Genomic DNA, 15,828 nt, shown 5'->3' with positions numbered 1-15,828 from the left:
TTTAAGATTCTCTACCACCAAAGTTTATTTTGCATCCTAAGTGAGGTCATAGAAAAATGAATGTGATTATTAAATGAATGGGTCTCACAAGTGCAACTGTTTAATATGCAATGATGCTAAAACGTCATGTAATCTTGGATCACTTCCTGGTGTGTTAATGGTTAGCAGGGGGAGAAAAGCCATAAAAGCATTATTAAGAGCTTTCTGCTCATGACAAATGATTTCTCACTTCATTAAGTTACATGGAAACTCAGAGGTACTTTATTGTTGGAAGAGGAAAAATCATTAAAATGTTGCTTAAGAAATATCCATCGTTATGCTTTCTTAAGAGTTCATAGCATTTGGCCGTACTGGTTTTCAAGTGATTTAGCATTTGAGTAGTAATTAATGGGTTATATTCCATTAATATAATCATGGTGTTTTAAAAGGGAGTCCAAAAAAGTGGATCAAACTCAACAAAAATGAAGATATGGCCACTATTATCTTCTAGTCAAATAACCTATCTGAATTCTTGAATTATTAAAACACATTTGCAAAGTTAAAAATTTATTTCAAGAAAAGCAGCACAATTAAGAGAAATGGATCTCTTGAGTCTGGGGCTGCTGTCATCATATCCAAGAAAAGCAAAGTGCTTTATTTCACATGGCCCTCTGCTCAGCTCTCTGCAGCACTTGGAAGCGGCTGAACCTCTGCCAGAGAGCTGCCCAGACCATAATTATGAGTTTATTCAATCAGGTGGAGCACCCACATGTCAGCAAAATTGTCACGTCCTCTGAAATCCTAGTCAGTTCCATTGTGCAGATATATAAGCAGGCGATGCCTTGCCAGTTTCACTGAAAATTAAAGTTGGAAAAATTTTGGAGCAGTTCTGCTCACCTGGGCACAGAAACACAGCCCTAGCCCTGGCTCTGGAGTCTTGCCAACAGGGCTGAACATCTACACCGTGGGTGACACTGCAAATGAGTAGATAATACAGTAGACCCTCTCTCAATGACTCTCCTTTTAACTTTCAGCAACTGACCAGAACTCTCCATACCTTCTATACAGTAGACCAGTTTGATGCCCACTGTCTGATGCTCCCTTGACACCCATAGGCTTCCCTAGCACACTGACATATGCCCACTCCACGGTGGAGCTTTATGATTGCCAAGAGTGAGCTGCTTCTGCCAGTTGTACTTATTATTATAACGAGGTCATCTGATTAAATATTAAATAACAAATTGTTTAAATACAAATACATAAAAAAGACATGTTTCTCCCGAACTTATGGTTACCAGGGGGATGGGTGTGGGGAGGGACAGATTGGAAGTTTGGGATTGACAGGTACACACTGCTATATTTAAAAAGTAAATTAATAAATAAGAAAATGCTTAAAGACATGTTTCTGTGAAAACTAGGTTGGAAGATTTGAAAAGATAAAATTGATAGAAAACTGCTGTTCAATTAAGTGTGTCTGAGGAAACATTTAAAAAGTTAGAGGGAGGGACTTCCCTGGTGGCGCAGTGGTTAAGAATCCGCCTGCCAATGCAGGGGACACGGGTTCGAGCCCTGGTCCGGGAAGATCCCACATGCCACAGAGCAACTAAGCCAGTGTGCCACAACTACTGAAGCCTGCGCACCTAGACCCCGTGCTCCGCAAAAAGAGAAGCCTCCGCAGCCCAACAAAGAGTAGCCCCTGCTCGCCACAACTAGAAAAAGCCTGTGCGCAGCAAGGATGACCCAACACAGGCAAAAATAAATAAATAAATTTATTTAAAAAAAAAAAGTTAGAGGGAAACATGGATTCGTATCTAGAAGGACTCTATACTCAGATTGCTCCACAAGCATCTTTAAGCAATTGGCCTGTTTCAAAGAAACTCAAACTGGAAATGTCAGTGGTGCATTATGCATGTGACTTAGCAAGAGATGCCCTACACCTCTCAATAGCAGACCCATTCCCAAAGAAAAGACCTGGGTCCTATTTCACAACATTGAAGAACTGTTGTGCATTTATGTATTTTAAGTTCAAATAAAATGCTTAACATGTTTACGTTTCTTTTGTTAGTTTGTTTTTGATTCCTCACTTTCACTAACTTTTTCAACTAACCGACCAGCTGGCTCCAAACCATTAAATAAGGCTTCCACCCTTGTGTGAAAACAATGAAACCATATACAAACAAAAGCTAAATATGTCACCCCTGAAGATTCAAGCAAACTCAAGGGCAATAATGTAAAAAATCAGGTGCCATGGTTTTGATGACAAAGAACAAGGATCAAAGTTGCTCTCGGTGTTGTTGGGTGACCAGTCCCCAGGCAAGAGGGAATTCAGAGGAGCAAGGGCTGACACGCAGAGTCCCACGCCTGGCCTCTGGGTGCAACCGTGTCGCCTCTAAAGCTTCTTGGATCTGTGACAGTCACTTGTTAAGATCAGACCTCATGTATTGATTATATGTGAAATCATTGATTAAGACCAAATCTCTGGTATGAAATAAAAGATTTGTGGGACTTCCCTGGTGGTCCAGTGGTAAAGAATCCGCCTTCCAATGCAGGGGACGTGAGTACGATCCCTGGTCAGGGACCTAAGATCCCATATACCACAGAGCAACTAAGCCTGCACGCCACAGCTATTGAGCTCGCGCACCTCAGCGAGAGAGAAGCCAGCGCCCCACAATGAAAGATCCTGCGTGCTGCAACTAAGACCTGACACAGCCAAAAAAATAAAACAAATAAATATAAAGTAAAAAAAAGATTTGTTAAAAATTAAATAGCTTTTCATTTTCTAATGGTCATCAAGGGCCTTGTAAAGCTGAAGATCTTGTTTAAAAACTAGTAACTCTACGTTATTTTATCAATGTTGCTTCCTTAGGTTTGGAAATAATGTTGTAACTGGATAAGAATATACTCTTGTTTTGGGGAGATGCATGCAGCAGTATTAGGTGTAAAGTGTCATGGTGTCTACAGTCTACTTTTGAACGGTTTGGCAAGAAAGTTTGTGTGTGTGTGTCGGGGGGTGGGGAGAGAGAGAGAGAGAGAGAGAGTAAGAGCTGTAAAGGCTGGGAAAGCATGTTAACAGTTGGGAAACCTAGATGAGAAGATACATGGGTGTTCATTGTACTGTTTTTCAATCTTCTGAAGATTTAAATTTTTTCCAGAAAAAAATTTATATCCAAGCAAGTAACAACTAATTAGCCTTGTGTTAATTTTAACATGTGTTGAAAGAGCCAAAGCTTCTAGTTTCATTCTCTTCCACTTCAATCACAGTTGTTCAGAATTCATACATATAGAATCTATATACATTTACATAGGAAATATCTTAGTCATGGCAGCCCAACAACAGCCATAGACATCACATGCATTGAAATTCCAGGACCAAACTGGATGTAAACAAATTACCAGCGCTCCATCCACTCACTTATCCATTCAGTCAATCCACAAGCATTTGTTCAGGACATATTATATGCCCCAGTTGCCATTGTGAACAAGACTGGACAATTCCTTCTTTCCTGGGGCTTAGGGCCATCAAGGAAAATATACATTAAACATAGAACTGCAAGTGGCCCAGGGGAGCATATAAGAAGGGGGACCTGACCGAGTTTGGAGGAGCTCAGCAAACATTTATTTGTTCAAGCTAAGGTTGAAAGGTTCCCAGTAGTATAGAGCGACTATGACTTTTACTGTAAGAAATAAAATTAAGATGACCTGCATGCATTTTCTTCGGAGTTAGAGGACTGCCCAGTTGCCTCCTCTTACCTGTGGTCCAGAGATGCTTGGAATCCAGGTGTTTTGTGGTGTCTGGGAGGCAGAAGAATCAGAGATGCTCATGGTCTCTGACCATGTAAAACAGTGGCCACACTGCTGTGGAAACTTGAGCCCCAGCTCCTTGCCCAGGTTGAACTTCCTCGCCCCAGTATCTGGTCCCCTTGGGTGTAGGACTCGGACTTTCCTTCCCGAAGCCCTGCTGCTTCTTCCAGACACCGTGTGGGAGCATCTTGCTGGCCCTTCCACTCTTGGAGCCAACGGTCAACAGGTCCCTACACTCCAGAAACAGAAGCCAGGAGAAATCTTGTCTTCAGGCAGCTTTTGCTTTCAGCCCAGTGACAAAAGCATCCCTCAAGTGAGGGGCATACAAGCCTGGCTACTTTCCTGGAGTGAGAGAAGAAATGGCATCATAAACAAAGAGCAGATGTGCAAATGAGGGTCTCAAATGGCATAGTGTTTAGAAATCTTCAGAGAATTAGCTCTACCCTACAGACTGGGAATTTAGCTGTTGGTTTAGACTGGTAGTATCAGAGTCACCCAGGAAGTTTCCAGAGAACGCTGATGCTGCTGGTCTGGAAATCCACACTTGGAGAACTACTGCTTTAGTAGATATTAGCATACTAGTATACTAAATCAGTATATTAGATTTAGTATATACTTAGTATACTTAAACTTGTGACTGAAATGAACACTAAAGTTTAAAAACCTAGAAAGACAAGATTAAAATAATTAAGCTAGGTATGGCTTAATAACGCCAAGCATCTGGGAGGAAAAGCGGAAAAATTTAGTCTTCTAAAAAAAAACCAAATAGCCAACCTTGGGAAAAATATAGACTTTCCTTTTCAGTTAATTACTTTCCATTCACATAAATTGAGATGCGTGTAAATGTGGTGAGGATCAATGATGAGTGTATGAAAATTACTATGGACTCCCCTTTCTTTTTTTTTTTTTTTTTTGCTGTACACGGGCCTCTCACTGCTGTGGCCTCTCCCGTTGCGGAGCACAGGCTCTGGACGCGCAGGCTCAGCAGCCATGGCTCACGGGCCCAGCCGCTCTGCGGCATGTGGGATCTTCCCGGACCGGGGCACGAACCCGTGTCCCCTACATCGGCAGGCGGACTCTCAACCACTGCGCCACCAGGGAAGCCCTCCCCTTTCTTGAATAACAGCACAGCCTACTGCCCTCGGCTCAGAAAATATATTCAATTAAAGATGTTTGTGTATTCTTATTTTGATTGCACAAACAGGGTCCCCACTTTGGGAATATCTGAGGCAATTTCTTTTTCTTTTTCCTACCAGCCAGCACATCTCCTAGCCTTGCCCTGCCTCTGCTGTCAATTAATATTTTTTCCTGGGGAAAATAAACTGATTTCCAGTCAATATTAACACTGCCCCCAAAAAGATAAATATATAGCCATAGAAGGTGTGTCAAAAAAATTTTTTAAATCCACTGTTTGAATCTATTTCTCTTTGTTCCTCTGCTGGCAGAGAGGAATTTAAAAATTGACCTTCATTAGAGTCAGCGTGTGCAGAGATGTGAAAGCTGGGCCTGTAAGTGTGTCAAAGTGACTAGTTAGATGGGTAAGAGTTCCCAAGTTCACAGCTAAATTTTTCATTTTGTTTTTTAATAAGAAAAAGCATTTTGATATTAGCTTCAGTGAATTAGTTTGTTCTTTACAATACATGATGGGTACTGATAATCTTTTCTCAGTATTGAACATTATTTCAGGAAAAGAAAACCTTAGAATTACCCATAGAAGATATCACCAATTAATATACACAAATACATATATGTTCATTTTGCTGAACCTAAGAAATTTGCAAACATTAGACCACTTTCTACCTACAACAATGGAAATTTCATATGGTTCAACTATATATATATATATATTTTGTTTAAATTTTATGTATTTATTTAACCATTGTTTAATTGAAGTATAGTTCATTTACAATGTTGTGTTAGTTTCAGGTGTACGGCAAAGTGATTCAGTCATATATATGTTTTCTTTTTCAGATTCTTTTCCATTTTAGGTTATTACAAGATATTGAATATAGTTCCCTGTGCTGTACAGTAGTAGGTCTTTGGTTCAACTATATATTGTTCTGAAAAAAAGGAGAGTTGACTTGGTTTTTTGCATAAATAAATTACTTGAAATTCCTAAATACAATAAAAATGATGTACTCTCTACAGTTCTATATACATCTCACTTTTCTACTCTCTATTGATGAATTGCTACAGTATCACAGGGATCCTGCTAAATAGTGTTTGATGCTCAAAGAACAGAAAAATATGTTTGCTTTTGTTCTGTCAGTTGGGCTCTATTAAGCCATTTTTAAACAAAACCCTTTCTCTTTCCCTCTTCCTAGGGCTGTATCTGTAAAGACAAAGGCCAGTGCTTCTGTGATGGGACCAAAGGGGAGAAGGTAAACACAAAACCTTCATTCTGCTGCTTTTCTCCAGAGAGCTCATTAAAGGATTCACACTCTTCTTTCATTCGTAGCAAAAAGATCAGCAGTATGATATTCCATTCCCCAAATCCAATTTTAAAGTAACTGTATATAAACATGAACCTGGGGTGGTAGAAAAAGGCCTTGGAGGGAAACTTCAAATAACTTGTATAAATACCGGCAGTTACTGTAACTCTCTTGATCTGTAAAGAAAAAATAGTAGGTTAAAGAACAACAAAGTTTATAAGAATGCCTGCATGTGTATATATCTATTTACGTTGTTGCTAAACGCGAGAGAACAACTGAAAACAACTTGATTGCCTCACTTTGACAGAAACATTGAAGCCTGCAGATTTTGTCCTGCAGCATTGGTGTGAGGGCGCCCCCTGGTGAAAGAATCTTGCAGCAGCACTCTAGCTGAGGCAAAACTTCGGTGAAGGAAAGCATCTCCACTGTAGAATTGGAGTGAAAAATGAGTGCCGTGAAATCTCATTAATTCGCTCCATTAACTTTCAATTTGTGATAATTAAGACAGAGGCAGAACTAAAGTTTTTCCTTTGTTTACAAAACCCTTTTCTCAGATATGCTAATGAGTGGCTTAACAATATTGAAAGATGACTGCTTAAAAATATTTTTAGAAGAACATATTTTAAGCTCTTTAGACAAAATAATAAAAATTACCATATTTATTTTAAAGTATTCTATAATTCATGTGTAGTTTGACTTAGGGTATTTCCTGAAGCTATGAAAGTAGTATATTCAGATCCATGTTGGAAAGCTATGATTCATTCTCGCATTCAAGAAGCATTTATGGAATCCCTACTCTGGGTGAGATGCTGTTCAAGGTGTGTGAAGGTAATGGAGTATGAAGAGGGGTCTAGCAAATTCTTTTATTTCTCTTTTTATTGGGTGTCTATGCACACACAGTGTGAAATCACTGACTTGATCACTGTTTTAAAAATCAAAGTTGCTAATTGTGTAACTAGATTGACTGAATCAACCTGTGGCCTTTACTATTAAAGAGTAACCGGAGGATCTGTGTCCACGGGAAGATTATTTGTGGCAGAAACATGTCCCTCATTGGGCCTAAATTACTAAATTACTCTCTCATCCCTGAGGGCTTTCCCGTAATATCATCTCTTAACTATTTAGCTCACACTTTTCGTTTTGCCACTCGATATCTCTCCTGCATCTCCTCCACAGACAGCAGATTGAATTCCTAATCCCTGTGTAATCAAGAAAGGACTAAAACTCATAGCCTGTGTGTTGTTCTTTCAAGCTACATAGCAGTTATGCACACTCTCAAGACGTTCTTGTGCCTGGTTTTCACTGTCTCTCCATCCCCCAGAAAACACACTCCACCAACCTCCATCTTTCTAGCTGGGCTTTCCCCTCAGTTCTTGATTCATGCTCCCTTAATCTCTGTTCTGGGTAGCTCTACCATTTGGGTAAATGTAGAGTTTCCAGGAGATAAAAGACAAACACTTTCAAGCCTACAGACAAATACTAACAGCTGAAAGTTTAGAGTTACTCTTGTACTTACTGCTGAGGGCTATTTTTTTTAATCCAAGGAAAAAATATTATCATTACATCATAAAGAAAAGAAAATGATGGTTATGAGTGTGTTTATTCCTGGGAATTGCTGTTCTCTGTGTTTATTGTCTTGTTTTAATTTTAACAGGGGGAGAAAGGCTTTCCCGGACCCCCTGGGCCTCCCGGCCAGAAAGGATACCCAGGTCCGGAAGGCCTGCCTGGACCACAGGGACCCAAGGTATGCCAGTCTGTGAGTTCAAAAAATCCCCAGTCCACTTAACCTTCTTTATGCTGACCCCAGGGCTGCTGAGAACCTGGAGAGAATTCCACATCGCAGCCAGCTGATGGACGCTCTGGTAATTTCCTGCTCCAGTCTTAGCTGGGCCCTCCGAACTGAATCTTATTCCAAGATGATTCAAATGGTTATCATTATCTTCAAGCTCCCTGCTCTACCTCTTCCCGCTCCCTGAGCTACAGTCTCCCTACCTGCATCGGCCCCTCCCTTCTATCGTCCCACATGAAACGATGAGTTCTTTTTACCTTCCATTCAGGACCTATCCCTCTACCAGTATCCTGGTCGCTGGGATTCCTTCTAGAACCCTGTTCTGATGGTGTGTCCTCTTTCTCAGCCATTTCAACTTTCCTTTTGACGTTGGTTTTTCTCTTTCCATCCTTAAGCATGCAAATATAAAACCCGTACCAATGTAAACTTCCTCTAGATCGTTCAGGTCCTGTAACCAAAGGATTGCCATCCTTTCCCTGTCTTACCTTTCTCAGTCAAGCTTCTTTAAAAAAAATAAAATAACTAACCACACTGGCTGTGTTTCATCTCCTTTTCACTCCTCGGCCAGCAACAATTTGCCTCCTGCCCACTGCCCTGAAAACCCATGACCTCCAGGTCACCCATGACCTCCAAAAGGCCAATGCAGAGGGATACTCTGTGTCTTTACCTGACCTGGACCCCTCTGCTTTGTTTCCAACTGTGTGGATCACTCTCTTCTCCTTGAAACACATGTCTTTGTTTCTGGAATCCTCTTTTCTTTGCTTTCCTCTTTCTCAGCTGGTCCCTTACACATCAGGCTTCCTAAGGTTTCTACCAGAGCCTACTGCCCTTCACACTCATCACAGATTTTTATCCTAAAGTCTGTGATACAACAAAGGGCTTTGTTTCAATAAATGCCCTGGAGGATTTGCTAAATAACTGTATAACCACTAGATCTGCTGATGGCTCTTTCCTGCTGTGGACTTAAGCCTGGGCTCTCACGCATCCACTGGGTCACTCCCCCGGCTGCCGGTTTCCAGGGAGCTGTGAACTAATTAATAAATTATGAAAATGCAATTATAATTGATCCACACAGTCTTTTTAAATTCCATATGTATAGAATATTTAGGCAACATTTTCTGCTAATTTATTCTGAGCCAGGCATTGGGATATTTATTCTTGACTAGATCTCATTTATCCCTCACATTGATCCCATCAATCATGACTATAGTTACATATTATTATCTCCATCTCAGAGATGAGGAAACTGATTCTCAGAGCACTTAAGTAATTTGTCCTGGATTACATAGCTAATAGGTGACAAAATCACAGTTCAAATCCAGTATTAGATGACACCAGAATCAAACTCCTACAGCCAAAGAAACTAAACCCACACCTACAGTTTCCAAGTAAAACTGCAAAGCTTATTATTTCCCAGGAATTCTACTTTATTGTATTTGTGTGTGCTTTTTGTTTCTTCATTTCTCCTTCCTCTGATCCTAATTTTGAAAAAGTCATTCAGATTCTGGACATTCGGTGTCTGATTTCAGACATGTTTAGTGTCTGAACATTCCGCTGTGTTCCTTCAGGGTGTGGCCTCAGATTTCCCTCCATTCTCCTGGTAGAATGAATTTGTCACTTCAACGCTGGACTTAGGATCAGCTTAATGCCAACTCCTTCCTTTTTATTTTGTCCTCTGCAGCCCACTCTGCTGGTTTCCTTAGCATTTCTTTAGAGAAGCCAGCAATAAATTAAAATTTTAGTTGTAAATACATGGTGCTTCGTATAGGTTACATGGTGTGCAGGCATTTCATAAAGTTCATCCAGAAACTTATGTTGTCATGAGTTCATATGTTAAAGTATAGCTCAGAGATGTAGTCACAAATGATAATCCGATCAAAGGCAGACAATCAGAGAATATTAAAACCTGACCAAAAAGATTTTTCAGGTTTATAAATGTCTTAATTTTAAATATTTTCTATATATTCTCCTATAGGAGATATGAGAAAATTTATAATGGGGATGTGAAACCTGCAAGTCACGCTTCTGCCTTTGCAGATTACACACAGCATCCTGCAGAGGAGGGGGCCATGGTCACACACCCAGGAATTCTACCTCAGACAGGAAAGGCTGACTTTGGCCTTGACGGTCCAGTCTCAGAAGGCTCTGTCACAACCTTTTCCTCAAATAATCAGAAATACCAAAACATGCTGAAACTCTCAGGAATGATGAAAAACTTTTGGATAATGGAACTTTCACACCAAGTGGCCTCGTTAAAACAGTTTTGTTTGTGGTTATTCTCTAAGAAACAGGACCTCCCAATGTATTCACTGTGTTCTTGAAGCAAGTTTATCTCTGGTTCAGGCAGTCCTTAGTTTGCTATTTATTTATTTGTGCCCACCAGGGACATTTTGCTAATAAAGTGTTTCTCATGTACAGAAATATCGGCTGCCATTCTCATCCACTGTTGTAGCCGTGTCATTCATCCTTATCAGCCCTCGGCAGCTGTCTGGCTAATGTGGGGCTTTTCCAGAGGCACTTCTCAGACACGAATGTGAACGAGAATTATCATCACATCTTGTTGAAATGCAAATTCTGAATCAATAGGTCTGGGAGGTGAGGGAGCTGTATTTCTAACAAGCTCCCGGATGAGGCTACTGTTGGATCCCGCACCTTGAGTAGCAAGGGTATGAATGGATTTTTGTTTGTCCTTTCGGATAAATACTGTAGCGCCAATGAAACAACAAGTAATTGAACCGTGTTGACAATGAAATAATCGCAAGAGCAAAAGTCTTTGGCGTGTGAATAAAACTGGGACCTTTCATTTATGGGCTTATTAGTGCCAGATAATTGTCACAGTGCTTACCTTTTGTTTTCTCCTTTGGATCTAGGGCTCTCCAGGACTTCCAGGATTCACTGGTCCCAAAGGCGTGAGGGTTAGTAGTCCAACCAGTCTAGCCTGACTGTTTGATGAAAATTCTTTTTTTTTTTAAAAAAGAAATCTGCACCGTGAAAGTTATACAGATGTCACAAAGGAGTACATTGTGTGTGATACACTTCTATAGATGAAGTTCAGGAACAGGTAAAACCAGTCTATAACGGCAGAAGTCAAAATAGCCCTTACTTTGTTGAGGGTAGGGGTTAACTGACTTTGAGAGGGCATGAGGGGACCATCTGGGGTGTTGGAGATGTTCTATGTCTGGATGGGGTGACGGTATCACCGATACGTGCATATGCACATATATAAACATTCCTCAATCTGTTTGTGGAAGATTGGAGCACTTTACTGTATGCAGATTAAACCTTAAATAACCTACCCAAGAAAGGTCCCAAGCAATCTTAATCATCTCTTTTTAAAAGTTATATAAATGGAAGATTTACAAAGTTTGTCAAGCCTTTTTTTGTTTCTCAAATCGTTTTTAGTGTTCCCAATTATAGTTGCAGAACGGGGTTATTGGCATGGTACATCATTTTTTGTTTATAGGTTGAACATCTTTAAAGAGTTTTTTTCTTGCCACCCTTTCCGTTTTCTCTGTCTTTAGGGAACAACTGGATTACCAGGATTTTCAGGTCCTCCTGGACTTCCAGTAAGTAATGAGAAAAATGTGTAAATGGAATAATAAGAAGTAAGCTCATTTTAATAAAGATGTTAAAGCAATAGCACAAGAAAATGAGTACTGATACATTTGCTACATGATGAAAATATCAGAATCACATAGTGTATTAGAGTGTGGATTTACAAGACATACAAGTCTTTCCTGAAATACAAACAGATGGAACAGATTGAGATGGAATGGGATGGGGTGGGATGGGATAGAATAGAAGAATAGAATAGAATAGAATAGAATAGAATAGAATAGAATAGAATAGAATAGAATAGAATGAAGTCTGCTTGATAGCACAGGATAATAAAATAATAAAATAGTTACCTCTGTGCACACTTCCCTCTTCTCTTTCCTTTACGCCAGCTTAACACAGTGTGCTAATGGACTTATTTTATATAGAAAGACCTTTTGTTTTATCTTAAATATCTGTATCTCACTGGATAATTTTTGGTTTTAATTAGCCTATTTTATTTGCTATGATTTTTATTTAAATTATTATCTAAAATAACTACTTTATTTAAATAACCATTTATACTTAAAGAACTATCTAAATTAGCCCATCTTTTCCCACCATGGTTTCTGCACTGTTTCCACCTGTTCCCGGGGCCTGATTATCTCTCCTTTTTGAGACTTGCTCTATTGTTTAGGGCATCCCAGGCCATCCTGGACCGTATGGACCTGTCGGTTTGCCAGGATGCAATGGTTCTAAGGTATGTATGCCTCACACAGGAGAAGGTTAGTTAATGTTTTGCTAAATGAATAAATCAAGGTGAAGTAGTAATGAGACAGGCTAGGCTTTCCTTGAAATATTCTTTTAGCCAGAACCAATGGTATGTGTCTTCAGGGCAGACATAGGATGGTTTTCTTTCTTCTTATGCCTTTTTCTTTACTTTCTTCCAGTTTTATTGAGATATAATTGACATACAGCAATACATAAGTTCAAAGTGTACAGCGTAATGATTTGACTTACATACACCATGAAATGATCATCACAATAGTTTAGTGAACCCACCATCTCTTATAGATACAAAATTAAAGAAAGGAAAAAAATTTGTGTGTGTGATGAGAACTCTTAGGATTTACGCTGTCAACGTTCATGTATAACATACAGCAGCGTTAATTAGATTTATCATGTTGTGCATTCCCTCCCTAGTACTTATTTATCTTATAACTGGAAGTGTGGAGTACCATTTGAGTGTCTGCATCCGATTCCCCACCCCTCCCCCACCTTGCTTTCTTTTTTTTTAAATTTATTTATTTATTTTTGGCTGCCTTGGGTCTTCGTCGCTGCATGCGGGCTTTCTCTAGTTCTGGCGACCGGGGGCTACTCTTAGTTGCACTGCGCGCGCTTCTCATTGTGGTGTTTTCTCTTGCTGCGGAGCAGGGGCTCTAGGTGTGCGGGCTTCAATAGTTGTGGCACGCAGCCTCAGTAGTTGTGGCTCGCAGGCTCTAGAGCGCAGGCTCAGTAGTTGTGGCGCACGGGCTTAGTTACTCCGCGGCATGTGGGATCTTCCCAGACCAGGGCTCAAACCCATGTCCCCTGCATTGGCAGGCGGATTCTTAACCACTGCACCACCAAGGAAGTCCCCCCCACCTTGCTTTCTGATTGCTTTTTAAGGAAGTTCTCTGATGTTCTCCCACCGAAAGATAACTGGGGGCTCAAATGGTTATTTGCATCTGAGGTTGAGTGTATATAAATCAGAAACTAAGGCTTGGAATGCAAAACTGGTCTTTGGAATAGAATGACTGAGCTTTTCGATGTTCATTCATCTCCTTTGTTTCCTGACTGCACTCTCCTTTTCCCCAGAATTGTGGCCATGAAAGGAGTAATTACTAAAGTTTCAAGGAAGCAGCAATTGAAAAGTTCTTGGCACAATTAGCCTTTTGCCATTTATGCACAATTTGAGAAACAGTAGATTCTAATCCTGTTTTCAATTAAGATAATGGTTTCCTGGCCTTCAGCCTCATGACCCAGTAGCTGTAAGGAATTTGGGTTACTTTGTCTAGATTTACCACTGCAGGGTTAGAAGAGAGAAACAGGGAAATTATCTCAATAGGCTGTTCTAGAACAACTAAGAAGAATGACAAGCTCTGTATGTCTTCCAGGGTGAGCAAGGGTTTCCAGGACTTCGGGGGACACCAGGCTACCCAGGCATCCCAGTACGTTTATATTTCTAACTCCCCATCCAAGACATAAAGTACAATTACAAGGAGTTTCCTTTGGAATGACCACATACAGAAATCTGTCATGACCTTGGGGAAGTGTGAGGCAGCCGACAGTAGACATTCAACTAATAGTTGAGAAATGAATGAATAAATGCACTTTGAGACTTTGTTTTGCTTTTGAGGCACTGAATGGGAGGTGTGAACTAGACAGTGGGAGAGGCCTGGATTGTGGTGACTCAAGGATGAAAGAGAGGAGAGAAGGGCCCTGGAACTGGGACTTAGAGAGCTCCAGCATGTAATGTGAGATCAAGGACAATAAGCCTGTAACGGAGGAAGGGCCCTCAAGGTAGAAGAAAACAAGGAGGAGTGAATTCTGGAAGCCCAGGAAAGATGTTGCTAAATAACATAATAATAAAAATTTGACTGAGTAAATCTGACCATCTAATATTGGCCTTGGTGGATGATTCATGAATCCGGCAGCATCCCATCTAACAAGGAGGGAGTTTCTGCATCCAACCACAGATAGGAAAGGTTTTTAAAGCCAGAGAGGGAATGGAAAAAATGACATTATTAGCAAAGAATATATTGTTTTATTAACAAAGAAGGCATTGTCTTAGGCAAAGCTGCCTCTTAAGGGGAATGGAAGGTGTTATTGGGTGGACTATCTTATTAGTGCAGACCAGGAATTTCCAGGTTGGCGGGTCAAAGGTCACATTCCTAGGGTAGGTTAAAACCGTAGTCAGGTTAGGTATTAAGTCTTGGTTTACTGCTGTGGACCTAGCAGGAGTGATTCCATCTTGGACCCATCTCCTTTTTAACAATTTCCAGTAAAGGGGAGTGACAGCTGCCTAGTGCTGCTGAGAAATCCAGTAAGGTGGGAACTAATGTGTTGTCGGTTTCAGTAACATCAAAGCCACTGCAGACTTTAACTTCCATGACAGATGGAGGGAGGACGTAGACGTGAGTGTAAGAAAGATGTGAGAGATGAAGAGAGTGGGAATTTTGCCGATGACATGAAAGATAGACAAGGCAGTGTGGGGAGGGTGGATTTAGGGGGAGACTTTGTTTAAATGAGAAAGACTTGAGCATGTTTAAAAGCCAGTGGGAGGTACAGAGCAGGGAGAGAAGGCAGAATAGCAGGGAGGACAAAGCAGGGATGCTGTGTATTTGATTTGCCTCTGGTCGCTAATATGCCACTCCTTTTCCTAGGGTGCCGTTGGTTTGAAAGGAGAGAAAGTAAGTTATTTGTGGCATGTTATTGTCAAAAAATCTCTAATTGTACATATGAAAGGGACTTGTATTAAACAATAAGACATAAGTAATTACAAATCAGATCTCATGATTAATTCAGAAATCATAGTAACTAGGACATGATATTTATTCCTATTGAACAACTTCTACTTCTTGTCATAGATATGTCTTCAGGAATACAAGTTTTGTATTACTCTTTAGGAAAATAGGGTCTGGGAAAAGAGAGCTGAACTTATGCTCAGGGCCCCAAATTCTAGATAAGGAATTGCCACTCACTTTGCTGTCTTGGGAAATGGTCTGTTATTCTTGTGTCTTTCTTCCCTCCACAGTAAATGATCAACTTTGGAAAATATGAAAATGCTTTAAATTCTTCAAAATGGAATAACTAAATAATCCTAAAGCATTTCTCTAAGTATATATCCTGAAAGTGCTTTTATCCTTGAAGCAATGTGACCTTGAATAACCATTTAAAGGAGTTTTGAAGATATAACATTGCTTATGTTTGATGAACTTCTTCATTTTCAAGGGGGCTCCTGCTGAAGGAGAAGGTGTAGCCCTTGATGGAAAAGGTGACCCTGGGTTGCCAGGAGCTCCAGGATTCCAGGTACGCACTTCAGAGAAGGTCCCTATCATTCTCGATCTCTTTCTCTCTGTCTCTCTCTTTCCACCTCTTTTTTCTTCTTCTTCTTCTCTCTCTCTTCTTCTCCCTCTTTCTCACTCTCTTACAAATATTCTTCATAGATCTTCATATCTCTTCTATTTACATATTTACCTCATTTCATTCTAACATTCACCTCATTATAAGAAACTACATTTAGCTCATATA

General features: G+C 40.2%; 1 protein-coding gene across 4 annotated transcripts in view; it reads left to right on the top strand.

Annotated features, from left to right (window-relative positions):
• Nucleotides 1-15,828, top strand: part of COL4A3 (collagen type IV alpha 3 chain) — a 134,377-nt gene that overhangs the window by 56,134 nt on the left and 62,415 nt on the right. For 3 of the 4 annotated variants that reach the window (XM_024740599.1, XM_024740602.1, XM_024740598.1), the window contains 8 exons: nucleotides 6,105-6,161; nucleotides 7,867-7,968; nucleotides 10,872-10,916; nucleotides 11,523-11,567; nucleotides 12,233-12,295; nucleotides 13,692-13,745; nucleotides 14,961-14,987; nucleotides 15,529-15,606. In XM_024740599.1, coding sequence (XP_024596367.1) covers nucleotides 6,105-6,161; nucleotides 7,867-7,968; nucleotides 10,872-10,916; nucleotides 11,523-11,567; nucleotides 12,233-12,295; nucleotides 13,692-13,745; nucleotides 14,961-14,987; nucleotides 15,529-15,606 — 471 coding nt within the window. The remainder of the gene's footprint in view (nucleotides 1-6,104; nucleotides 6,162-7,866; nucleotides 7,969-10,871; nucleotides 10,917-11,522; nucleotides 11,568-12,232; nucleotides 12,296-13,691; nucleotides 13,746-14,960; nucleotides 14,988-15,528; nucleotides 15,607-15,828) is intronic. The other variant, XM_024740600.1, reaches the window with a different exon arrangement.

The sequence above is a fragment of the Neophocaena asiaeorientalis genome, unplaced genomic scaffold (genome assembly GCF_003031525.2).
Source record: "Neophocaena asiaeorientalis asiaeorientalis breed wild unplaced genomic scaffold, Neophocaena_asiaeorientalis_V1.1 scaffold388, whole genome shotgun sequence".
Taxonomy (NCBI): Eukaryota; Metazoa; Chordata; class Mammalia; order Artiodactyla; family Phocoenidae; genus Neophocaena; species Neophocaena asiaeorientalis.
This window is presented reverse-complemented; position numbering and strand designations above follow the sequence as displayed.